Genomic DNA, 25,985 nt, shown 5'->3' with positions numbered 1-25,985 from the left:
AGTGGGGAGTTTGTTTCTCCCACTTTCTCCTCCCTTGTGCTCTCTCTTTCAAATAAATAATCTTAAAAAAAATGTAATGAGATTACACAATGTTTGCAAACAAAATAAAAATTTAAAGGCCTTGTAACTTTCACTTTGCTATCTCTCACATGGTTTCTCATTTGTGAGAAGATACGTAATATTTATGTTTTTTAGTTATCATAGGCCTTTTTATTGTAAGATGATCATAGTATTTAAAATAATAGTATGTCATGTATAATTGGACTTATTTATTTTCAGCTTTTTGTTATTTTAAATCAGCTTGGAACATATTCATACATACATATTTTTCCTTATTTTGAAATTTTTTTTGTGCTCTAGCAACAGCCACCGATGACTTCCATAGTATATCCAACGGATATATATTCCTGAATGTCTGTAACATTTGATCTTACTCACTGCTTTCCCATTTTTAAATCTAAAACACTTTTAAGCTACTGTGACATCATTTTCTTTTGATTTTTCTTCTGAGTTTAAATCTCAGCTCTACCTTATTCTAGCTTTATGACCTTGGCCAAGTCACCTAACCTTTCTGAGCTTTAGTCTCCTTGTTGGTAAAATGAGCGGAACAATGTCTACTCACCATATTCTTTTGATTAAATAACAGACATAAAGCCCCAACCAAGCATAGGGTCTGGTACATAGTAGGTAGTCATAAATGTTTCCTTTTGCTTTTTGTCTCTAGCTCCTTCCTTTCTGGCTTTATGCACAGACCTTTCCCATCTTGGAAAACAAATTCCCTTAGTACCTTGTCCAGATGTTGTCTTATATAAAATGGCAGGCTTTCAGATAAGAAGGTAATTTGAGAGGTGCCTGGGTTACATCCGACTCTTTATTTCGGTTCAGGTCATGATCTCAGAGTCGCAGGATCAAGCTCTGTGGTGCTCCATGCTCAGTGGAGAGTCTTCTTGAGATTCTTCCTCTCTGGCCCCTCCGCCCATTCATACACATGCTCTCTCTCAAATAAATCAATCTTAAAAAGGAAAAAAAGACAATTTGAGTGTGTCTCTTATAAAATGGGCTTAATTTTAGTCTTTCCAATATTAGTGCTAGTTGTATGGTAAGACTTTTTGGCTATGAGATATATGCTTGGGTTACACAAAACTGAAAGCTTGGATTTTTCTCTCACAGCTTCTCATGGAGTGTTCTTGTTGTGGACGAAGCTCACAGGTTGAAAAACCAAAGCTCCTTGCTGCATAAGACACTTTCAGAGGTAAACTCACAGGATAGTCTTTAGTTTTTGTACAACTTCTTTTAAAAAATACTATCTTGGGCCTGTATAGAGTTAGTTAAATTGAAACTTTTTTTTTAGTCAAATTTCTGTAGGGCCAAATAAACATTTTGTGAGTGACAGAGGTGGTACTTAATATGGCCTAACTTCTTCCTCTTATCTTTTATGTAAGAGATAACATTTACTGAATCTGGGCATCAAATAATAAGATACTACTTCAATAAAATATATTATATTTTTGGGAATGTTTCAACTCTTTTGATCTTCTCCAGAGGGGTAATTAAAAATAATCTGTTAAAACTCTTCTGTCTGCAGTAGCAGACACATCTGACATATTTTACCATTTCCCCATTTACCTTTTTAAAAGATTTGATAATTCATGGGACGCCTGGGTGGCTCAGTTGGTTAAGCAGCTGCCTTCGGCTCAGGTCATGATCCCAGCGTCCTGGGATCGAGTCCCACATCGGGCTCCTTGCTTGGCAGGGAGCCTGCTTCTCCCTCTGCCTCTGCCTATGCTTGCTCACTCTCTCTCCCACTCTTTCTCTGACAAATAAATAAATAAATAAATAAATAAAAATAAAAGATTTGATAATTCAGGGGAGCCTTGGTGGTCAGTGGGTTAAGCCTTTGCTTTCAGCTCAAGTCATGATCCCAGGGTCCTGAGATCAAGCCCCGCATTGGGCTCTCTGCTTGGTAGGAAGCCTGCTTCCCCCTCTCTCTCTGCCTGCCTCTCTGCCTACTTGTGATCTCTCTCTCTGTCAAATAAATAAATAAAATTTAAAAAAAAAAGAGATTTGATAATTCACATGGAGTAATGAAGAGACCCACCCCATTGCATGCCATTGACAGTTAGCTCTAGTCTCTCTTGTCTTTGTCATACTTTTATGTATAATGTGTGATTCTCTTGATCTCTGGCACCATTCTGGCACAATGAGAAATGAGAAATGTCAGTGTAGGCCTAGATTTGCCCTCTTTTCTGAGGAGCCAAGGGAACAGCTTGTGAGTAAGAAGTGCCCTTCTCCTTGCTGATCTTTAAATGAGACCATGTATGCAAATTCCTGTGGCTTTCACTGAGGTTTGCTCCCTGTCGTATAACATGTCCTAATCACAAATGAGTTAATGAAGTTAGAGGTGATTTGGAGGAAGGTCTTAGGTCTGAATTCTCTGTTTACTGGCTAAAAGCTAGTAGTTTTTAGCACTGTAATGCAGATATGGCCACTGTTAGTCCAATCTCAAAGACTGCTATCCCCTGGTGGGCCCCCTTTGCTCTGTGATGTCTTTTGCCTTCTTTTAGGGACTCTTTAATAGTATCTTTTCCCCAAGAGATTGTCATATTCTGGCACATAACCCTATAAGAGACTGCTTCATAAACTACCATGCCAGTTTACTAATGCATGATGGGAGAAGAGAACCAGGTGTAGTAAAGGAACCCCAGGGTTTGGAATGGAGAAACGAAGTTCTGTTGCCAGTCCCATAGTCTTTCCTTGTTATTCATAAGAAAACTAAGTCTCAGAGGGATTATGTGAGGAATTTCTGTGTCATCTAAGCATGATATGGGGTTTGAATTGCAGACAACTTGTTGGTTGGAAAGAAATGTCTTTATTGATGGGGCTGAGAGGTGGGGAGAAGGGTGATGCCTTTCCCCCCCACTTTACAATATTGTTTTCAGCTTGTTTGTAAGAGCTGGCAGCAGTTTATAGTGAAACATAGGGAGTTGGTTGTACCTCATTTACATTTACAAAGTACTTTCACAAAGTAAGAGTAGTACCTTGACAAAGTAAGGCTGCCATGAAAAATTATGTAGAAGAATATTTAGCAACATGGGATATGTTTGCAAAGTATCTAACACAAAAAGAAGTTTTAAAAATTCTGTATACAGGTGCTCCTGGGTGGCTCAGTTGGTTGAGCGTCTGTCTTTGGCTCAGGTCATGATCTCAGGGTCCTGGGATCAAGCCCGTGTAGGGCTCCCTGCTCAGAGGGAAGCCTGCTTCTCCCTCTCCATTTGCCTGCTGCTCTGCCTACTTGTGCTCCCTCTCTGTCAAATAAGTGAATAAAATCTTTAAAAAAAAATACTGTATACAAAGAGATTGTCTCTGGATTTTTTTCACCCAGTTATAAGTTTTGATACTAAATGGACACTACTGTGAATAAATATATTGGCTCATATGACAGTGTAAGTTGACTATAGTGACCAACAATCCTGATTATCTTTTTGACTTCATATTTTTTGGTCACCCCAGATCTTTGCTTGATGAACACATTGTAAAGAGGTCAGTTGGTTGTTGAAAGCATTTATTTCTGACCAGTTCCCATACTTAAATTCTATGAAAACATTGCCCAGCAGCAGAGCAGGCATGAGTGGTTGGACATTGATGAAACAATTTAAAAAGAAAGCAAAAAAAAAAAAATAGTAATGTAACCTTTTAAAATCAGTTTTATTTGTGTCATTCCATCTGTTACCTTTTCTGATATTAATCAGTATCTTTTTATGACCTCTCCCAAATCAAAGTGTAGAAACAAGAATAAAAATAAAAATCATCAGTAATCTTACTCCTGTGCATACATTAACATTTGGTATATCTGCTGCCATATCCTTTGCTGTGCATGTGAACACCCAAACACGTAAATATGCATATATATTATTTTAGAAACTAAAATATACTGTATTTTTATATTTAAAATAAGGTGTGTGGGGCGCCTGGGTGGCTCAGTGGGTTAAAGCCTCTGCCTTCGGCTCAGGTCATGATCCCAGGGTCCTGGGATCGAGCCCTGCATTGGGCTCCCTCCTCGACGGGGAGCCTGCATCCTCCTTTCTCTCTGCCTGCCTCTCTGCCTACTTGTGATCTCTGTCTGTCAAATAAATAAATAAAAATCTTAAAAAAAAATAAGGTGTGTGTATGTACATATGGGTATATATATGTATCAATGTATCATACTGTATTTCAGTTTTTAAAATAACATATACAGGATATGGCTCTCTGCTTTTGCTTCATTATTTAACTCAAGTGGTGTAAGTTTTTATTAACGTTAGTTTAGAGGTTGTCCTTGCTTAACTTAATACCTATTATTGTCTTTCCTAACCTTTTATTTCATTAGTCTTGTATTCTTCTTCTTCTTACCTGTTGCTCAGAATTTAAAGAATTTCTTTCATTTTGGGCTGTATAAGGCCCAGAAACATCCAGAAGTCTTGATGTTTTGAATGTGATGCTCTGTAAAGTTGTGCAGAAGGACATTCTTTTAGTGTAGATCTTCTTGCTTCTCACTTGTAGTGGTGGGGCTGATGCTGTAGCTTTTTCAAACTGCTTGAGTATGTACCATGTGCCTCTGATGCCTCAGTAGACTCATCCATGTGGGTAATAAAATACAGCTTGAATCCCCACTAAGATTGAATAATGATAGCCATATCAAATGCTCATGTAGTACTTCAGAATTCACACAGTGATTTTACTTACCTCCTTGTAACATTATCTCCTTGACAGAATTATTGTCGCCTTCTTACAATTGAAGAGGTATTATTTCCTATATCAAATCTCTAGTATACAGCTTGAACCAGTCTTCTGGTTTCATGTCCTCATGGTCATCCCATTAAATTATGCCTCTCTCTGTACAGGTAAAGGTTGTAATGGGGAACTTGGTCTTCTTGGTTTATGGATTTTTTACTTTATTCATTTATGTATTTGAGTTCTCAGTAGTCTTCAGTCTCCTGTTGACCGGAACTCCCATCCAGAACAGCCTCCAAGAGCTCTACTCTCTTCTCAGCTTTGTGGAGCCTGATCTCTTTCCCAAGGAGCAGGTGGGAGATTTTGTTCAGCATTACCAGGATATTGAGAAGGAGTCTGAGTCAGGCAAGTTCTCTTCCTAGAAATCATAACAAAAAGTCTGGGCCTAGAACCTGCCCTGGTACATAACAGATATGGGGTTATAGGTAGAAAAGAAAGAGAATTGATAACTGGAGGACACCTCCTGGGGAGATAAAGAGCCACACAGAACTGAGGTGGTGCTAGATCCCTCAGGTTGTTCCCTGTTGTCTGCTATTCGTGCGTGATTCTTATTTGTTAAATGATTCTACAGGAGGGCTTAATGGATCATTTTGGGAAGAAATAGAAAGTGTCTGCTTCTCCCCCCCTCAACACATAAATTCTTTACTTTTGTAATTTGTTAACTTTCTGTGCTATTTCCTGAGGCAGAAACCACTCCTCAGCATTCCATAGCACTGGGGTTTCTGTTAACAGTGCATCAAAACCAAGAGTCTGGGATAAGTGGGTGGTGGAAGCGAAGGAGGAGAGCCATCCTCATTTATACAGCTGCCAGTTGCAGTCTTCTTCCTCTTGTACCTTTGCCCCACTGCCTTGTTGAATTACCTGTCTGTCCCCATATTGTTATCCCAGGGTGATTGTGCAAAATAAGTGCTAGGCATTCCAACTAGTGGGGATATGTGTACTAGGTAAGTATGAATTGGAAGAGCTTCTCACAGCAGAAATGCCCGTACCATAAGCTGGAGATTACCTGGGGAACCCCTCCGATTGCCTCCATGTTTAGGGTTGCCAGATAAAATATATGACCCCCAGTCAAATATTACATGAGACATACTCCTATTACAAAATTATTTTGTTGTTTATGTGGAATTTATATTTCACTGCATTCTTATATTTTTATTTGCTGTACCTGGCAACCCAACGTGCAGTGGAATTCCAGTTCAGGCTAGTTTTTGAAGTTCATGATGCCTGGGGAAGGAACAAAGATATTGAACTGAAAAGAACTGGGTCTGAATAATAGCAACATTGGTGTCCAGCTGTGTAACTTTGAATAAGGTGTGCTTAACTTAGCTATAAAAATGGGGACAATTTGGGCACCTAGGTGGCTCGGTTGGGTGACTGCCTTCAGCTGGGGTTGTGATCCCGGGAGTTCCGGGATCGAGTCCCACATTGGGCTCCCAGCTCCATGGGGAGTCTGCTTCTCCCTCTGACCTTCTCCCCTCTCATGTTCTCTCTCAAATAAATAAATAAATAATCTTAAAAAAATGGGGACAATATTATTTGTCCCTCTACTTCTGAGATCTTTTGGTGGTTAATCAGATTAAGTGCAGAAGTATCCTGGAAACAGTAAAACTTCATGCAGATGAGAAATTATTAATAAAAATTAAGTTCTTTTTTTATTTTTTTAGATTTTATGTATGTATTTGAGAGAGAGAGAGCATGAGAGGGGAGAGGTCAGAGGGAGAAGCAGACTCCTGCCAAGCAGGGAGCCTGATGTGGGATTTGATCCCAGGACTCCAGGATCATGACCTGAGCCCCGAAGGCAGTTGTTTACCCAACTGAGCCACCCAGGTGCCCCTAAAAATTGAGTTCTTTGAGTGTTCCTAGTTCTTAAGTTGACAGCCAGTAGAGTTGGGAAAAAGAACCCGATGAAGGAAGAAATATGGTTGGCCCTTCAACCAGGGGCTAGGGATGTTGATGGCCCCCACACAGTCGAAAATCTGCTCTAACTTTTGACTTCCCAAACTTAACTACTAATAGCCTGCCATTAACTGGATGCTTTAGTGGTAATGTAAACAACGACCACATATTTGGTGTGTTATATGTGTTAGACTGTATTCTTAACAGTCAAGTGACCCAGAGGAAAGAAAATGCTAAGAAAATCCTAAGGAAGCAAAAATATACTTAGAGTAGTACTGTATTTATTGTATTTATTGAAAAAAAAATCTGCATTTAAGTCAACCTGCGCAGTTCAAACCCATGTTCAAGGTTCACCTGTACTATGAAAAATCACCATACTGGTCTAGCATGTGGAACTGGCATGAAAATTTCATCCTGCTCTCTTTGTCTTGTTGTTGTTTTTTTCCCCTTACACAGCAAGGGAACTACACAAACTCTTGCAGCCATTTCTGTTGAGGCGGGTGAAAGCTGAGGTAGCTACCGAGCTTCCCAAGAAGACAGAGGTAGTGCTGTACCATGGCATGTCAGCACTGCAGAAAAGATACTACAAGGCCATTTTGATGAAAGACCTAGGTAATCAGAGGGCACTTGACTGTTTACAAACTAAACAAGGAGGGGATGATTGTTCAAAATAAATGCTAGGCATGCCTACTAGTGGGTATACATGTACTAGGTGAATAAATATTTTACTATCATACTTGGTTTGTATAGTAATATGGATGGAATTTTGTATTCTGAATAATGTTCAGGTCAGCTGCAGTGAAACCATGTGGGGTGTCTTTACAGTAAAACAGACTTCACTGGTTGTTGCACTTGTGAAATTTCCTTTTCTCCCCCCCCCCCCCCCACTTGTCCTTACTGCGTGGAAGTTAGTTAAGCAAACACTTCTAGGTATGCCAGTCATGCCTTTCATCTTTCCACCCTATCAGATATTTAACACATTGCAAAGCTTTTTTGTTGGATCAGATTCACTGAGAGGAATTGGGAGTGGGAACAGAGAGAGGAGTAGAACAGTCTGTCACTCTGTGTTATTTTATCCCTTGGCTCCACAACAGTAGTTAAAGAAAGGACTTTAGAATTGTGTAAAATAACAACATGCTCCTGAGTTCATTTTATATTTAGGCTTCCTTAAAACAAAGTGATAGTTAAGAAAATTTTGTGTGAATAAGCTGTTAATTCTTTTTTTTTCTTTTTTAAGATTTTATTTATTTATTTCACAGAGATCACAAGTAGGCAGAGAGGCAGGCAGAGAGAGAGGGGGAAGCAGGCTCCCTGCTGAGCAGAGAGCCCAATGCAGGGTCCAATTCCAGGACCCTGAGACCATGACCCAAGCTGAAGGCAGAGGCCTGACCCACTGAGCCTCCCAGGCGCCCCTATGCTGTTAATTCTTTTTTTTTTTTTTTTTTTAAAGATTTTATTTATTTATTTGACAGATCTCAAGTAGGCAGAGAGGCAGGCAGAGAGAAAGGAGGAAGCAGGCTCCCCGCTGAGCAGAGAGCCTGATGCGGGCTCGATCCCAGGATCCCGGGACCATGACCTGAACCGAAGGCAGAGGCTTTAACCCACTGAGCCACCCAGGCTCCCCTATGCTGTTAATTCTTAATACAATTCAGTGAAATTTAGGAGGTTATTACAGGTTTAAGAGATCTATTACTGAATAAATAAGGTTAACTTAGTGTTTTTGTTTTGTTTTGTTTTTTGTTTTTGTTCTACTAGTAATCCATATCTCTGTCTGTTGCTGTTTTCAGATGCATTTGAAAATGAGATGGCAAAGAAAGTTAAACTTCAGAATGTCTTGTCCCAGCTTCGAAAGTGTGTGGATCACCCATATCTGTTTGATGGTGAGACAAATGCCCTTTTTTCCTCACATTGCTTTTCATGAACATTTCTGTGGCCACATCATTCTTCAAAAGAATTGCCTGTATTTACTGTCTAGTTTTTCCCCCATTTTCTTTTGTTAATTTTGTGTTGATGTAATCTAATTCGTTGTTCATAGTCAACTTTTTTCAGTTGTCCCCTTAGTGTCTCTTATGGCTTTGATTTTCTTCTCTCTTTAAATTCAAAATCAAGTCATAGATCTGAATTATATTTGTCTCTTTATTCTCCTGTAATCCAGAAACATTACTCAGGGGTTTTTATTTGTTTGTTTTTATTTTTTGCCTTTGTTGATCTTACCTGAAATTATAGTTTTGAAGAATCTCAGGGCTGCTTGTTTTATGGGTTGTCTCATAATCTGGCTTTAGGGATCATTTCTCCGTGATTAGATGTCTCGTTGTCTTTTTTTTTTCCCCCTAAAGATTTTATTTATTTATGACTGAGAGAAATAGTGAGAGAGGGAACACAAGCAGGGGGAGCTGGAGAGGGAGAATGGGGCTCGATGTGGGGCTCGATCCCAGTACGCTGGGATCATGACCTGAGTCAAAGGCAGACACCCACGGGCCCCTGTCTTTTTTCTTTTTTTTTTTAAAGTGGGCTCCACACTCACCCAACTGTGGAGCCCAGTGCAGGGCTTGAACTCATGACCCTCACATCAAGACCTGAGCTGAGATCGAGTCAGATGCTCAATGAACTGAACCATCCAGGTGCCCCTGGATGTCCCATTGTCTTAAACCCACTCCATTGTCAGCCTTTCATTACCACCCTTGAACTTTGCAGGTTTACCAGGGATCTCCCGATGGTTGTCAGTTTGCATTTTAGTTAATCTCTCAAAACCTTTGACACAGTTGATAACTTCTTTCTTGAAACACTTTCTTCCTTTGCCTTCTAGAACAGCGCTTTCTCTTGCTTCTCCATTTCCCTACCTCTGCTCCTTTTCATCCTTCTTTGCTGCTTCCCCTCCATTTTAGAGATTTCCCTCTAAGTGCTGCTTTAGCTACATACCAAATGAGGGCTTTTTTGATTCACTCTCATGGGTAGCTTTTGGGACACTTCTAGGACTTCTATGGTCATGGGGGCACTAGAATGGATAGGATCAATGTGGAGGGTTTGCTGGAGTCATTTTAAGGGAGTATTTGTTAAGTGGCACTATGAATTGTTTTAAATGTCACAGAATCTTAATCAGGTACATTTCAGAATCTTTTTTTAAGGCAGGGGGCATTGGGAACGTGTGGATTTTGAAAGAAGCCCTCTAGGTTATTCTGACTGCCACCCTCCCCCCACCTTGAGAATTACTAGTTAATACATCTAAGCATTATTTCTTGATTTGTTTTCTTGAGTGAGTCTCAAATTTTTAATTCTCTGGCTTTTAGCATGTCCTTGTGCCTCCTTTTTGTAAAGAGTGGGCTTGTTCCTTGGGTGGGCATTATATTAGGCATGTTGGGAGTGTTAGGCTCTCTGATTGATGTTAAGCAGGACCAAGATTATCATACAAATAATTATAAAATGTCTCAAAGAGATGAGACTAGGGCCCATTATCAATTAGGAGGAGCTTGGCCTCTTACTGTAGCCTCACCGTCAGCTTCTGTACTTAAGGAGTCTGCCCTGGTCAGGGGACACATTATTGGGAATAGGTTCCCTTTTTTTTCAGGTGTGGAACCAGAGCCTTTTGAGATTGGAGACCACCTGATTGAGGCCAGTGGGAAACTTCATCTATTGGATAAGCTGCTGGCATTCCTGTATTCCAGGTAGGTGGTTAGTTTACATTTTCTGCTCTGAGCTGATAATTTTTTAAAACCAGGTGATTCGGGGCGCCTGGGTGGCTCAGTGGGTTAAAGCCTCTGCCTTCGGCTCAGGTCATGATCCCAGGGTCCTGGGATCGAGCCCCGCGTCTGGCTCTCTGCTTGGCGGGGAGCCTGCTTCCCTTCCCCTCTCTCTGCCTGCCTCTCTGTCTACTTGTGATCTCTGTCAAATAAATGAATAAAATCTTTAAAAAAAAAAAACAGATGATTCACTGATTTCTTTCTTTTTTTCTTTAAGATTTTATTTATTTATTTGAGAGAGAGATAGTGAGGGAAAGAACATGAGCGGGGGAGCAGGGAGTGGGAGAAGCAGGTTTCTCCCTGTGCAGGGAGCTCAATGTGGGTCTCGATCCCAGGACCCCAGGATCGTGACCTGAGACAGGCAGATGCTTAACCGACTGAGCCAGTCGGGTGCCTGAATTCACTGATTTCTTGAGACTAATTCCAGTTTTCCTTTTTTTTTTTAAAAAAAAAAAAGATTTTATTTATTTATTTGACAGAGAAAGTGAGAGAGCAGAAGCAGGCGGAGAAGCAGTGGGAGAGGGAGAAGTAGGCTCCCCACCGATCAGGGGGCCTGATGCGGGGCTTGATCCCAGGACTCTGGGATCATGACCTGAGCCGTAGGCAGACAGTTAACAACTGAGCCACCCAGGCGCCCCTCCAGTTTTCCTTTTTTAAAGACCCTGATTCGGCTTCCACCTTCTCTGCAACTATACCCACACCTCATCCCACCCTACCCTATCCCCTCCATATTCGTCCTTCCCTTTCCTGAATTCCTACAGCACCTAGGATCCTAATCCAGCATTTGGCAGTGCACTCCTCTGTTTAATTGAAGTGTAGGAATCTCATTATTCCAGCTGTATGGTTTAGTTCCCCCAAAACAGAGATAACATCAAACATTTCTTTTTTAATTGCCTGCTGTTACCTTACACTGAATTGGCACCTAATGAGGGCTTAGTAAATATGCATCTTTGTTAACCTGTAGGGTTTGGTTCAAAGAGAATTTGCAGAACTCTTACCCAGAAACATGGGTTGGGTAGCAGAAGACCGAGTCACTCCTGGAACCTTTAAAGGTTCAGCTAAATGTTTAGTGGCTTGGTATCCAGCCTCTACCTCATCCTCCTGGTCCCTAGAGGGACAAAGAAGTCTAGAAAAAGCCCAGCTTCCTAAGGATTTCAAAGTTGTCCCTTCAGCGCAGCTGTCTCAGGTGAGCCTGAACTAGCCCTAAGACCTGAGATTTGGCAAAACTACCCAACATTAGGAATGTGCAAGCCAAATAATTGCATGTCTTAATGTATTTTATTGGCTTTGATATATCTAGTATAAGTGTGTTAGAGGTGGAGGAGGAACCGTAAACATCTTTCCAACCTTTTAATTTCATAGGTGATGAAACAGGCGCAGAGTGGTCCTGTGGCTTGTCTAAAGTCACACAGCCAGCAGATGACAGAGATGGGATTAGAATTGAGGTCCTCAACTTCAGCGCCTTTTCCATATGTTCGGGGCTAGAGTCTTAAAGGAGTTCTTCATAATTGTTCCTTTATACACATCACAAGCTCAGATTAAATTAGTTTTCCTAATGAGACTCCTGTTTTTACAGTGTTACATTTCTTTCTTTGTGAAAACTTAAATAATACCTGATAGCATGGGACTGTAGGCTTATCTTTATTCTTGACTTAATTCATTTTGCCTCCTCCTTTCCTTTCTTCTGCCTATACATTAGTTTTTTTTAATGTATCATATATGGGATATGAGATAAAGCAATAGATGAGAGGATGGTGATTTTACACCCTCAACTAGAGAATGGCCATAGATGGCTGACCACAAGTTCTTCAGGATTTCCAGTTGGGTTTTGTGCGTTTGAATTTTGCACTTTATTCTTCACGTACCTTTATTTATTTTGCGGTTAAAATGGATGTGTATATTTCTTTCCATTAGTAAATTGACATTTCAGAAAGAGGTTATCCTGGGGCTTTTTATACCCCGTGGTGCATTGACACATGCTTCTGGGAATATCTGTAGTTTGAGAACTTAGGCTCTGCAGAATATGGCTACATATGGTTATTTATGTGGAACATTTAGTATTTCTGAGGGAAGTCTCTGTAAGTGATTATGGTATCTATATTTCTGCTTCACAATTTCATTTATTTATAAACTTGTATTCTTTGGTAAGTTTCCCCTGAGGGAAACTCACCTTAAATACTTAGAGTTGGCAGATCTTCCTTTTCTCTTTCTTGCCAGGGGCCATCGAGTTTTACTTTTCTCCCAGATGACCCAGATGTTGGATATTCTCCAAGACTACATGGACTACAGAGGTGACATTCCTTGGCCACTACGTTGCTTAAGCTATTTTTAGACTTAACAATCTAATAGGTCCATGAAGGGTAATCCGGGTGGGGGGGTGGCACGGAGTGGAGATGTTACAGCGGAAAGTAGTCAAAGAACATTATTTTGGACCGAAGAAAGATTGGAAGTAAGGAGAGAGGTGTTTTACACAAGGACTGACAGCTGGCTAAAGACACATGAGCAGAAATAAACATACATTCCATTGGCAATGTGATTTTAAAATTATGGGCACTGGAAAAAAAATCTGAGTTGCAGAACTATTGAGTGTTTTTGAAAATGTTTGCAAAAAAAAAAAGCTTTCGGTGTCTTGTAACATTCATTTCAGGCAGTTGAGCACTTACTCAGGATCAGTAGAAAAAGATGAAATTATAGAGATCCCATTTATCAACCAAGGGAAAGGAATATTTTTTCTATATAAACAATAGGGAATGTACATTATTACCTGGGGATTCTGTTTAATATATAATAAAATGTATGTGGAATGCTAGGAAAAGGCTGTAACACTGACTGATCTTGAAATCAGTGGTGAGGGAGTATCAGCTTCAGACCTTACTGTTTAAAACCTGAATTCAGAGTAGATCTCTCGGAACCACTTGATGTCCCCTAAGTACTACAGTACAGTACCTGGTCCACTGGACAATTGCAGGAAATGCCATTAGCATGTTGAGGGATCCCCAGATTCACAAACAGGGCTTGAGCATGTAATTCCCCTTCCTGACAGGGGTCTGTGCTGATGGGTGGAGAACCTAAAGCTTCATTGAAAGGCAGCTGCTGGGCCACTGGGCAGGCTCACTCATAAGCTCCTAAGTGCTTGTCTTCCTCCTTGCATAAGTAAGAATTCTGTTGCGGCAGAATTGGAGACTACACACAGCATGGTTCACAGTGTGCTTCAGGGTTGGGATAGTTAGAATTGACTTTTAACCCCACAAACACCAAATACATCGACTGCATGTATTTAAAAAACCCAGAGAGGTATATTATGTTGAGTTCTTTTGTAAAACAAATGTCGCCTAAATTTAGATTTTTACCATGGGATTTGCTGAAAGTAGGGGCATACCTGTATACAAAAAAGGACAAAATTAGCATTTGGTTTTGAGCTGACAGTGTTTTATTACCCAAAGAATATGTGAAAAGGGTTTCTATTTCTGTTTTCTTTTTCTGTGTGAAGGGTACAGCTATGAGCGTGTGGATGGTTCTGTGAGAGGAGAGGAGAGACACCTGGCCATTAAGAACTTTGGACAGCAGCCTGTTTTTATTTTTCTCCTGAGTACCAGGGCAGGTAGGCCACAAAGGCATTGGCAAAAGCAGACAAATCAGGGGGAGATAGAGTACTTTTACATCCCAACCATTAGTATGTTTTCCCCTAATTTTCTGAAAGGTGAGGTCATCAACAAGGAACATAAAAAAGGGAAATTGAGGGAGTTGCCATAAATTAATCAAAGTTTTGGACTCCTAGCATGGGGTTCTTTCCTGTCCAAGTTCTCTAAGCTGCCAGCTCAGAGAAATAAGTCTGGAACCAGGGGTTGTTGGAAAGTGATTTTAATTTGCTTTGACCACTGACCTGGGGTTGTCCTAGAAGTTGTCTGTAATTTCGTGGACAGTTTTACTCCCATTCAGCAGAGAAAACACTCCTTCTCAGCTGTGAATTTGGGAAGTAAGATAACAACCTGTTCGCTACTTATCCCTCCTCTGTAAGTAGCTCTGGAATCGTGCTGTAAAAGCTTAATGAAAATCCCTTTTTAAAAAAACTTGTGATTATAATGAAATCGCCAGCTCTTTAGAATTATTTTTAACATTATCTTTATGAGGTAAGTCATAAATATTTTAAGTGTTATTTATAGTGCTATACCAGTTAAAGACTGCCTTTATAGACACTTTAGTAATTTGAAATCAGTTCTCAGAGATGAAATTATTCTTATTTCCTGGAGCAAGCCCACCTTAAATTAGTTTTGAACTTACAGAATCTTAGTTTCATTATCTAATTTTTTGTAGATTTAATCTTTCTTTTTTTTTTTTTTTTTAAGATTTTTATTTATTTATTTGGGAGAGAGTGAGCTAGAGAGAGAGCACTAGTGGGACGGAGGGGCAGAAGGAAAGAGAGAGAAGCAGACTCCCCGCTGAGCCCGGAGCTTATCCCAGGACCCTGAGATCATGACCTGACCCGAAGGCAGACACTTACTTGACTGAGCCACACAGGTGCCCTGTAGACCTAATTTTGATGCAATAGATGCAGGAACACTAAAGGGATTTGTGTCCTCTATTTAGGAGAGGTCAACATCTTTTTAAAGAGAAAGTTCCATCTTAGAAAGCATTTATGAAGTTTCTCGTACTGTAAGAGTACATAAAAGATGGGTTAGGTAGAATCCTTGACCATAAGGAGATTGCTTCACTCGCTTCCATTATAGACTGCACCCTGAATCAGCCATTTATCACGTTCTCTGTTGTCTCAGTGATGGTTTTAGGAGACACTGGAAGGATCAGAGCAAATGCATTTTCAGTGTTGGAAAACTGTGCTATTTATTCATTACCGATTTCTTCATCTTCATGTTTAAAGAATAGCATTATGTTTCAGCGGTCTAAAATGAGGAAGAGTCAGCCCCTTGGAGTACTCAGAATCAGTCAATACAGGGTAATCTTTTTGGAGAACTGAAGCAATCCTGAACATGAGCGTTTTCCAAACAGTAACGATCTTGTTTGCCATCACTTTTTAAGCTGTAGATTAGGAGAACTATCATTTCGTTTAACAGGTTTCCCTCCAACTTTCAAATATGCCTGTGACTGAAGCATATTGCCACTAGGTGGCAGTGATCGCTCACAGTATGTCCCAAACAAGACTGGAGAATAGCTTATTTGTAAAATGTCCCTCCTTAATGGAGAAGCGCTGAACTGAGACAACATTAACCCAAGAAGAAGATGATAATTTTTATGGAGCACACTTTAATGAAATAAGTGCCTTGGAGATAATTATGGTGTAGTGAGTAAAAAGCAAAGGCTCTGGAGCCAGACAGACTAGTGGGACTGCTTCCTGGCTCTTTCACTTTCTAGCTGTGTGATCTCTAATAAGTCCCTTGGCTTCTCTGTTCTTTTATCTATAAAATGCAAATAATAGTAAAAAATGACTCATAAGGTTGTGAGGATTAAAGGAGCTGATATTGGTAAAGTGCTTAGAACAGTGCCTGGCACATAATAAGCCCAGCACAAGTGTAGTTGTCATTATTATGAGGCATAATTTAGTATCTCTCAGTAATCAGTCTTTATTATCTCTTTATTCCAACTTTAATTTTATATGAAGCCTTTAATTAGAATATTCCTGCCTGACTTGTCTTGAGAGCCAGCTTAGAGTCAGTAGCCCATCTCAAAAGTTAATCCTTAATTCAGGGTCTTGGAACAAGCCCTTTCAGGCTCGCTTGTCTCAGCAATGAGCTGTAACGACCCTGGCAAGAGGGAGTCCCTTTTGTACTTGTTTCCACATTAATCAAAGACAAGGCTGTAATTTGCTTTCATGGTTCTCTTAATTAATTCTCATCATCCAAAGAGGCGCCTCAGCCCTTTTCCTACAAAGCTGAAGAAGGATCGGAAAGTTGTCCCGTGGAGTGTTCTTGTCCTATGGTTGGTTTTGTTACCTTCTCTTTGATTAATGTGGAAACAAATACAGAAAAGAGTTTCTGAAGTTTTCTCCTGTCAGAGAGAGGTAGTTTCCTGCTCTGCTTAGGAGTGTAATAAATAAATACCATCCTCTGTTCTCATTAGCCTGTATCAGGGATCTTGCTACCTTAGCTGTAACCTGCAGTGGATGTTAAGTCCTCTCTTAACAGCGCCTGCAGCAGAAGACCTCTTGCAGATTTAAAACTGTTTTCTTTTGAAAGAGCATGTATCCTCTTATACTGAGTATTCTAAACGAACCAATCAGACCATTTAAAATGGCTTCCTGGCACTAACGTCAGAATGTACTTTGGCTACTTGGCCCTGCTCCTCTCATTCTGTTCCCTTTAGTAGTTAAATTGTCCCAGGTTAGGCAGTATGAGCCCGGGTAGCACTATTAACCACTCCAAGGTCCTGGAGTTGGGGATGGAGTGTCAGTTTGAAGGGTGAGGCCAGTTTTTTTGACTGATCTTAATTTAACCAATCATACTGCTGTGGCCTTGTGTCTTTATTGTCTAGCCCTAGCCAGTGTGCTGCTGATCATGTTCCTTTTGCGTTGTTTGCAGGAGGAGTTGGCATGAACTTAACGGCTGCAGATACCGTTATTTTTGTCGATAGTGATTTCAATCCTCAGAATGACTTGCAGGCAGCTGCCAGGGCTCACCGGATTGGCCAGAACAAGTGAGAGATTTCAGCACCAGCATCTTTCCACCTCCTGGGCTCCTCAGTTCTGGGTTGGGGAAGAAGGTGAAGAAGCTGGTCCTGTCACGACCCAGACTAGAGGGCGAGAGAGCACTGGGTTTTAGCCCAGCTTTGCTGCTGACTCCTTGAAGGCTGCTGGCCAGCACACATTCTCATTCCAAACTTACTTCATTAAAAAGCACAATCAAACCCTAAAAAGACTAGAAGGAACCTTTAGAAGTTATTTCACTCCTCTTTCCTGAATTAAGGTCCAATTCAGTTTAAAAATGAACTTACAGAGTTGTGGAGTTAAGCTAAAGAGATGGGCCTTACCCTTTGACCAGAGGTTTTCTTCCTGTGTTCCCATCAGACACCCCAGTTTAGGGCCCCCGCCTCATCCCTTCCTTGACTTTCTTGGAAAGCTTCTGTGAGGCCAGATCTCTCTAACAAATGCTCAGATCCACTTAGTACAGTCTCCCTTTAGTTGTACCCTGAACGTGGCATTTTGGGTTTATTTCCTTTTAAGTGTATCAGCCTTGCATACTTGTGTTCATCTGTGCAGACCCTCAAGGCATACTCCTCTCCTTTGTTTCTGTACAGGTCTGTTAAAGTTATTCGGCTGATTGGCCGAGACACTGTGGAGGAGATAGTCTGTAGGAAAGCAGCCTCCAAACTGCAGCTGACCAATGCAGTCATAGAGGGAGGCCATTTTACTCTGGGGGCCCAGAAACCTGCAGCCGATGCTGACCTCCAGGTATCATGTTGTTCTTCCCTTAAGAATGTGTCATATTGTCAGTACTTTCTTATGGGTAAGAAAGTAAACACAAAGAACTGGTATTCACACCCACTCTCCCCAACTACACATTTGCTCCCCAGCCAGACATATCTGCCATGGTACCTACCGCATGCAAGCAAGGAGCTGGAGATGAACATGATATAAAGGTAGAGGAATATGGAATAATAGGGATGGGCTTTAGATCCCCCTCACTTGGATTCAGATCCAACCCTTGTCACTTAGTGGCTATGTAGCTTTGAGCAGATATCTTCACTTCTCAGTTGTACTCTGTTTGCATTTCAAAAAAATGAGAATACTACAAGTTACCTCAGAGGACTGTTAAAAAAAATTAAAGAACTCAGCATTATAAATGACGATTAATCCCATACCTCATCTTAACCCCAGACCCTTTGATCAGTGAGTGACCTTCATAGTCAGAGGCGGGTAAATGAGACCAGGAATTCAAAATTATGCTTTAGGAAAAAGGGATGAAAGAAGAAATTGCTTGAAGATGGGAATATTGGATAGGAAACAAATGCTGACTTGAAGATTTCTCTTCTGGAAGAGGACTTCGAGTTATTCTATAGTAGCCATGGGTTAAAATTAGAACCCATATTATAATATATCCTAGGTTCTTCCATTTTCTTTCATTTTGGCCCGGGGAGCATATTCACTGAAACAGTCAGAAGCACTTCAGATAATACTTAGCACACAGTAAGCATTCAATAAATGTTCACTACATCTGCCTCTCTGTAGGATAATGAACCTGCTTCTCTCTTTCAGGACTTGAGAGTCCTATATCTATTAGATTTAATAAACCACAATGACCTCTTTTATTACTGGATTATTTTAAAACAAACAATGAACAAACTGTTTTCATCTCAGGGGCATTGGCTTGTCACCTTTGTTTTTGGCAACCAAAGAGATAATTAGTGTAGTCTGGATAAGGAAGAGAGAAAGCAGACTTTAGAGCCATAATGTAACCTTCTGGTATCCTTGAGCTGGGCAAGATGTACGACAGTCCTCTCAAACAGCTGGTCTTGGGAACACTTTACGTTCCTACCAGTATTTGGCTCACAAATAACTAGACCATCTAGAGAAAACTGACCCAGTCTAAAAGGGTAAGATAGGAACTGGCAGTCAAGATGTGAGTCTACCTTGATTTGGAATCTCAGAGAGTTAGTGTTTAAGGAGTTGCAAAGCTGGAAGTAGGAAGCTAAAGCCAGGGAAATTATTTGAACTGTTTGGGCAGTTCCTGTATCCCTAGGGAGTAGGCTAAGGGTGCATTTGAGTTAAGAGAAGCAGGATAGTGCAGTGCCAGAGGAATACCCAGGAAGATTAGAATTGAAAAACAGCTTTCAGGTCTGGCCATCAGTTGTGACTGGTCTTTGCGAAGGTGTTTCCATAGGGCATTGTGGTAGGAAACCAGATTGCCGAAGGAAAGAAGTCAGTTAATCATAGTACCATTAAGTACGTTAAGTAAGTGTAGCCTTCTCCTTCTAAGTTTGTTAGTGCGAGAGAAGCTAACTGGGTCTTTGATTTCTCGTGTGGCTGCTGGAAGTGCCTGTGAGAAGGACTCAAAAGTGCTATAGATAATGCAGGATATTACTGTTCTTTAGGGAAAAAATGGCTGTTTTTTCTTGTTGTTATGGAAAATTGTCAAAGTCAACATCACTGATCAGTATTTATCTCTCTGCTTGGCCATCATCCAACTACTAAATGATCCGGTTGGTATCATCATCATGGGGAGAGGAGAATGGCCAACCAACAGGGAAGGGATTTGCCTTGTGTCATTACACCATGTAACAGATCACTGACATCCCAATGCTTGTTTTCGTGAACTAACTGGGCTTTTTCATTTTCTCCGTTCAAGCTGAGTGAGATACTCAAATTTGGTTTGGATAAACTGCTATCATCTGAGGGCAGCACCATGGATGAAATAGACCTGGAGACGATCCTGGGAGAAACAAAAGACGGCCAGTGGATCTCTGAAGCCTTGCCTGCAATGGAAGGCAGAGTCAGGGAGCAAGAGGAAGGCAGTAAGTGGGGAGTGAGAGTAGAGCAAATGGCATGGCCGCCCGAGTTAGACATGAGTGAGATTGGTCCCCATAGGAAGTCCTGGATGGTGCTCCCTGGGTCATCTTTTCCTACCCACCCTGTTCTTATTTTGGGCACGCTGTTTAAGACTTCCTTCCTCCAAGAATTCTTCCTAGACTGACTGGAAATTGTCTGACTGTTCCTTTGTAGCTGAACTTTGAACCCAACTCAATGATATTAATGCTTTTAGTAATATCTCGAAGATTTTAATTTGTACCACTTCTGCCTTGGTGGCAAGCATCTTCTCCTCTGTTAGTGAATCCCACTGTCCTTAGTATGGCGCCCCCCACATTTTCCTTTTCTCAATATTTTCTGAATAGTAGAGTGATTTGTTTTTTGCGTTGGTTGAACATTTATTCTGTGTTTGTTTGATCAGGAGTGTGTACTGCATCATAGGCTTTATATCTGTTTTTTCATTTAATCTTCACTGTACCCATAAGATGTAGGTACTGCATTTTTTTTTCTTTAAAGATTTTATTTATTTATTTGACAGAGATCGCAAGTAGGCAGAGTGGCAGGCAGAGGGAGGGGGAGAAGCAGGCTCCCCGCTGGGCAGAGCGCCAGATGCGGGGCTCAGTCCCAGGACCCTGGGATCATGACCTGAACCGAAGGCAGAGGCTTAACCCACTGAGCCAACCAGGTGCCCCGGTACTGCTTATTTTTTAGTGGAACAATACACTAAATTATGAGAGGATTATTGTCTTTTCTGAACTTGGTCAGCATTTGTCTTTTTTGTCCGTTACAGTTCTGAGTATGTGAATTTCTGTCTTGAAGTCTTTAAGAGGATATAGTTTTCACATAGTCTCTGCGAGGATGTTCCCTGCGGTCTTAGACTTATTTTTGTCGTGCACCAGTGGCAGCAGGGATTCAGTGTGGATGGGTTGAGGTTTAAGAGTCTTATCTAGACTTTTTAGTGCAAGAGTACCTTATTCCACAGATACACAGATATGTAGTTTCTTTGCTAGATGATGCCTCCTTTTTTGGTAGGGAGTGGGGGTGGCATGACTTCTGGTTTTGCGATTCTCTTGTTTCTTAGGATTCGCAGTTTCCATCACTTGCTTTCGTTTTTTTTTTTTTTTTTGCCACAAAACTGCCAAAGGATGTCTTTTTCTTCTCCAACAGCAGTGCCTTCCCAAATTGCTGGCTGCATGCACTTTCTGGCCCCTGCCTTTCAGTGCCTTAGTAGCCTGTGCTCTGATCTACCATGTCAGAGACTTGTCCTTATTATTTTCACATGTAGGGTGTGGTGCTCTTCCGGGGGCTGTGTCCAACACTGCCAGTCTCTGCCTTACTCTCTAGGGTGGGCTTGGGAGCTGGCGCCATTGGCGTTTGGGTGTGTATTTCTCTGTTTACCTGCAAATGAAAGTTTGTAATGTTTTCTGACTCCTCGTTTTATAGTAGACATGGATTAGGGTGGTTTTATAGGGTATATGGAGAGATTGGAATTTAGGCAGCTAGTATTATTCTGTAGGACATAACTCTTCTCATATTTTATCTTTTAAATTTCTTAATATTAGCATCCCATTTTTATTCTTCAAGTAGTCTTTCTTGTTCTCAGTTTTAATCTCATCCTATTTTCGTTTTACAGGTATAATGTCCTCCTCTGAGACATTTATTATAGCTTTCATTCTTTTTTTAAAGATTTTATTTATTAGAGAGAAAGAGAAAGCACGAGCTGGGGGAGGGGCAGAGAGAGAAGCAGGCTGCCTGCTGAACAGGGAGCCCAATGCAGGACTGGATCCCAGGACCTGAGCCGAAGGCAGATGCTTAACCAACTGAGCCACCCAGGTGCCCCTGTTACAGCTTTTGAAAAGTAACCTTTGGCCCCCAGCATTTTTTTCTCTTTCCTCCCATTGCTGCTTTTGCTGCTTTTTTCAAAATTTGCTTTGGACACTCTTATTTTTGTCTTGAGTTTTCTTGAAATAGCTGGTGTCCTCTGGCTGTCTGAAAACAACGTTCACTGAACTGTGCCAGTGAAGTGCCCAAGCTGATAGGCAGCCCGAAACCGAGCAGGTATATGGGCTCTTTGTCTTTATTCCAGCACTACTGGTTGGGGACCCGGCTTCTGCATTGAGGAGGCCTTCCCAGATGTCTGTAGGTCTTTTCACTGGGCAACTTAGTTTCTCCAGAGATGAATCCTTTAGTATCTTTCTTGGGTTGGAATAAACCTGTTCAAATTGAAGAAACAGTGGGTGACAAGGGTTCATGGTACTCCTGTTATTTCTCTCAGATCCCCCACTCTCCACCACCTTGTCCTTGTATGTCCTTTGAAGGATTGACAGGGTCTCTATTCTTATAATCACCCCTTGACTAGGCACCTGTGTCTGGCTTCTGTGGTCTTTATCTATTCTTAGTGCTTTAGCCACTTTACATTTTCCAAGAGTTATTGAGCTTTCCGTTCACTATTGTATCATATCTTCCTTTTGAAAATCCCTAAAGCTTTTCAAAATAGTGGTTTTAGGTAGAAGAAATGGATTCATGTGACCCTATTTTGAAGTTGTACTTGGATTACATGAAGTATTGAAGCTTGCACCCATTTCTGTACTCATCTAGATTAATTTCAGGTTATTTTCCTAATGTTATTAGAACAAAATAAAGTTTTGCTGTTTTCCAGAAAGATAATCTTCAGTCAGTGCCATTGCCAGAATAGATTTCCTACTTGTATTAAAATTTGGAATCTTGTCTTTGATCAGTGAGTACATGTTCACTCTGTGGTAGATGATTCTACTAGCAGGACATAGATGAGGGTCTAGGCCTGTGGTCTGCAGCCTCCTCTTGGCTGCAGAGTGAGAACAGGGAGCACGATTAAAAATAAGAGAAATGAATTTGAAACAAGAACAAATAAAAAACAGGGTTGCTTTAATCTGGAATGCCAGGGTTTTTTTAAAAGCATGTTTGTAAGTTGAGAATTGCATGCAATATGAAGCTACATATGTTGATCATATTTGACACTTCTCAGCTCTATTTTTTTTCCCACTTGTTGATAGAGCACCTCATTGAAAGCCCCCTGCTGATTTAATTAGCAAATGCCAATTAGAATTACAGCTGGTTGGATTTGGGTACAAGTGTGAAGCAATTGATCTCTTGAGAATGAAAATGTTTTGCTTTCATAATCTCTAGAGAAAACATACTTAAAGCTGATTTCATAATGCTGTGAAAATACATTCTTTGGTAGTATGTGCTATTAAATACTCTTCACTTTAGAATCATTATCTCACCTCTCTGGGTTGCTGGTCTTGGCTTGTCATGACTTCTCTTTATCACTATGATCTTGGCACATCACCCAACCTTTCAGCCTTCGTGTCCTCATCTATAAAATGGTGCTATTAATGTCTGCTTTACTCTTTTAAATAGTTGAAAAATTAAATGTGATAATAGAGACGAAAGTGTTCCGATAGCATAAAATACTATCAAGATTACACTATTGTCATTATTATTACTATAATTAGTATTTGCTGGCCTGTTCATTCTTCGTTCTTCTACAGCCACCAGAATGCCCTGAAAAGAGCATGGTGGCTTTTGAGTGAAAATCCTGCTGCCTTCATTTATTAGCAGTGAGAACTGGGGAGTCCCTTAATCCCTGTCTGAGCCTCATTTCTCCCTTTCTTCTACAGAGTTAGTTATAACAGGATTGTGGGGAGGCTCATAAAGATACTTCATGAGACCTGAAAAGAATATTAGAAATCTAAGGAATTATTTTTGTGATTCTCCATTTTCTTAGAGATTTGCCACTTGTTCCTTATTACAGAAAAGGGGAGAAAGAGTTGAGTATTAAGTATGTACAGAATTAAAAAAATTATGTTCTCACTTACTTTTTATTAAGTGGTCTTAATATCAGTGAGACTTATGCTGGAGAGTAATGTGGAAGCAGTGATGAGTGAGCCCAAGATTCAGCAGGGTGGAAGGTATCCATTAGAGACTTGCATACCAGCTAGAGGAGGACCAAAGGGCATTAGCCACGCCCTCTCCTTTAAATAGTAAATATGTGAAATCACCCCCCCCCCCCCCCCCCCGCGGTCAGTGGGATCCAAAATCAGTAGCTTCCTCACAAGCTAGTCTTAGCCCATTTAGAATATGAATTGTTCTCTACTTCACCCTTCTTGCTTTGAATAGAATTAATCCATTTTTCTCTAGTGTCTGACATTCTCTTTTGTGTTTTATGTTCTTAGAAAACCATATGTACTTATTTGAAGGTAAAGATTATTCCAAGGAGCCTAGTAAAGAAGATAGAAAATCATTTGAGCAACTGGTGAACCTTCAGAAAAAGCATTTGGAGAAAACTATGCAAGAGGGCCGGCTACTCCGAAATAAAAGCAGTGTAAGGACTATTCATTTATGTAAAAGAATAAATTCTCCCAAATTCACATCCTAAGAGAACAAAAAATGATGCTGGGAGTGATTTATTGAAAAATAAATATATAAATATTTGTTGAGATGTAAATATAATTAACTGTACTCTAGCATAAAAACTGTGAAAGTTGGCATAAATAACTTTAACAGGAAGAGTGTATTTTACCATTTAATGCAGGTGAAAGCAGCCCTGTCCATCTTAGCCATTCCAGAAGGGATCACCAAAGTACTACATCCTGTTCCCGCTAACTTGACCCAGTGTCACTAAGAGAAGGTGGCAGTCATGAATGGTGGCACTTAGTATGTGCTCACTAAATGCTAGCTACCATTAAGATAATTGTGATGTTGAAATACTCTGAGAAAGAATTATATAATACATTAGCGGAGGATTTTCTGAAGTACCTCAATCCTGTTGAAATTAATCAGATGAGGTACTGCTGTACCAATCATGCAAGTGCTTTGGTTGAGTTTAGAGCACAATATCTTAATCACCGGGCCAGTGAGATGTGTAATGTGAACAATAAATTGAAGTGTCTTGCCACCACTTCCCACCACACAAGGGGGCAGGGAGATGCAATTTTGTGAAATATTAGCCGTGTTGCTTTCACACAGAATGTGTTTTAAGGATGAATGAAACTCATGGGAGGATAGACAGCCCCCACCCTTCCTGGTTATTGATCTCATTCTTCCTACAGGTTCTCCTCCCAGGCCTTGCGGAGGGGTCTACGAAAAGGAAGCGGATTCTGAGCCCAGAGGAACTGGAGGACAGAAGGAAGAAGAGACAAGCAGCAGCAGCCAAGAGAAAGAGACTAATGGAGGAGAAGAAGAGGAAAAAGGAAGAAGCAGAACACGAGAAAAAGTATGTGTGTATTATTTGAATTTATTATCATAAAGCTGATGAGGGTCATGTTTAAAGGAATCTCACTGAATGTACTGAGTCCACAGTTGAACACTTTAAAATTGCAGAAAGGTTCTATAAAACTGGTAGCTCCTTCTGGTAATAGAATATTTTTTTAAAGATTGAACTTATCCCTAACTGTGTACTTTTTTTTGGTGAAAAATCCTGTGTGTGTAGACTCATTCAGTTGAAGCAAGAAAATGTTAAGATTTTGTCGCTGTCTGACAAAGAGTAGTTCACTTGAATAGTACCTTAATCTTGTTCTTAAAAACAGGACATCCAGTGGCTGCTCATTATTGAAGTATAGTCAGGAGGCAACTAGGCTAATCAGTAAGACTTCTTGTTGATTTACAAATAGGCAGAAAACTGCAATCAGGGTGAGTGTCTAATTGCATTTCCACTGGGCACTTGCTGTTTGTGAATGGCAGGATGAAGTGCACTCTAAGGGAAATTGTGATAGACCGGGTTAATTTCCTTTTATCTCTGGCCGGTTGAAGGATGGCCTGGTGGGAGTCCAACAATTACCAGTCCTTCTGCCTGCCTTCTGAGGAGAGTGAGCCAGAGGACCTAGAGGACAGGGAAGATGAGAGCTCTGCCCAGCTGGATTATGAAGATCCAGATTCAACTGCCATCAAGTACATTAGCGGTGATGTCACCCACCCACAGGCTGGGGCAGAGGATGCTGTCATCGTGCACTGCATAGGTAGGAGAATTGGTACTGGCCCAGGGTGGGTGCCGTGTTCTTTATGGTGCCAAGAACTGGGGAGGAGGAGGCAGAAGCCTGACCTAGATATGACTGATGGGCCAGTGCAGTCCT

At 40.8% G+C, this 25,985-nt stretch overlaps 1 protein-coding gene across 4 annotated transcripts in view; it reads left to right on the top strand.

The window, feature by feature from the left end:
- CHD1L (chromodomain helicase DNA binding protein 1 like) overlaps nt 1-25,985 on the top strand; it is a 67,119-nt gene that overhangs the window by 25,503 nt on the left and 15,631 nt on the right. For 3 of the 4 annotated variants that reach the window (XM_080800931.1, XM_080800932.1, XM_080800933.1), the window contains 13 exons: nt 1,171-1,252; nt 4,953-5,115; nt 7,123-7,278; nt 8,454-8,546; nt 10,232-10,328; nt 12,621-12,694; nt 13,894-14,004; nt 16,934-17,048; nt 17,649-17,802; nt 19,697-19,862; nt 24,090-24,238; nt 24,966-25,129; nt 25,666-25,871. In XM_080800931.1, the coding sequence (XP_080657057.1) occupies nt 1,171-1,252; nt 4,953-5,115; nt 7,123-7,278; nt 8,454-8,546; nt 10,232-10,328; nt 12,621-12,694; nt 13,894-14,004; nt 16,934-17,048; nt 17,649-17,802; nt 19,697-19,862; nt 24,090-24,238; nt 24,966-25,129; nt 25,666-25,871 (1,730 nt within the window). The remainder of the gene's footprint in view (nt 1-1,170; nt 1,253-4,952; nt 5,116-7,122; nt 7,279-8,453; nt 8,547-10,231; nt 10,329-12,620; nt 12,695-13,893; nt 14,005-16,933; nt 17,049-17,648; nt 17,803-19,696; nt 19,863-24,089; nt 24,239-24,965; nt 25,130-25,665; nt 25,872-25,985) is intronic. The other variant, XM_080800934.1, reaches the window with a different exon arrangement.

This window comes from Martes martes (genome assembly GCF_963455335.1).
Source record: "Martes martes genome assembly, chromosome: 4".
NCBI lineage: Eukaryota > Metazoa > Chordata > Mammalia > Carnivora > Mustelidae > Martes > Martes martes.
Note: the sequence above shows the minus strand (reverse complement) of the source record. Positions and strands in the feature narration are given on the sequence as shown.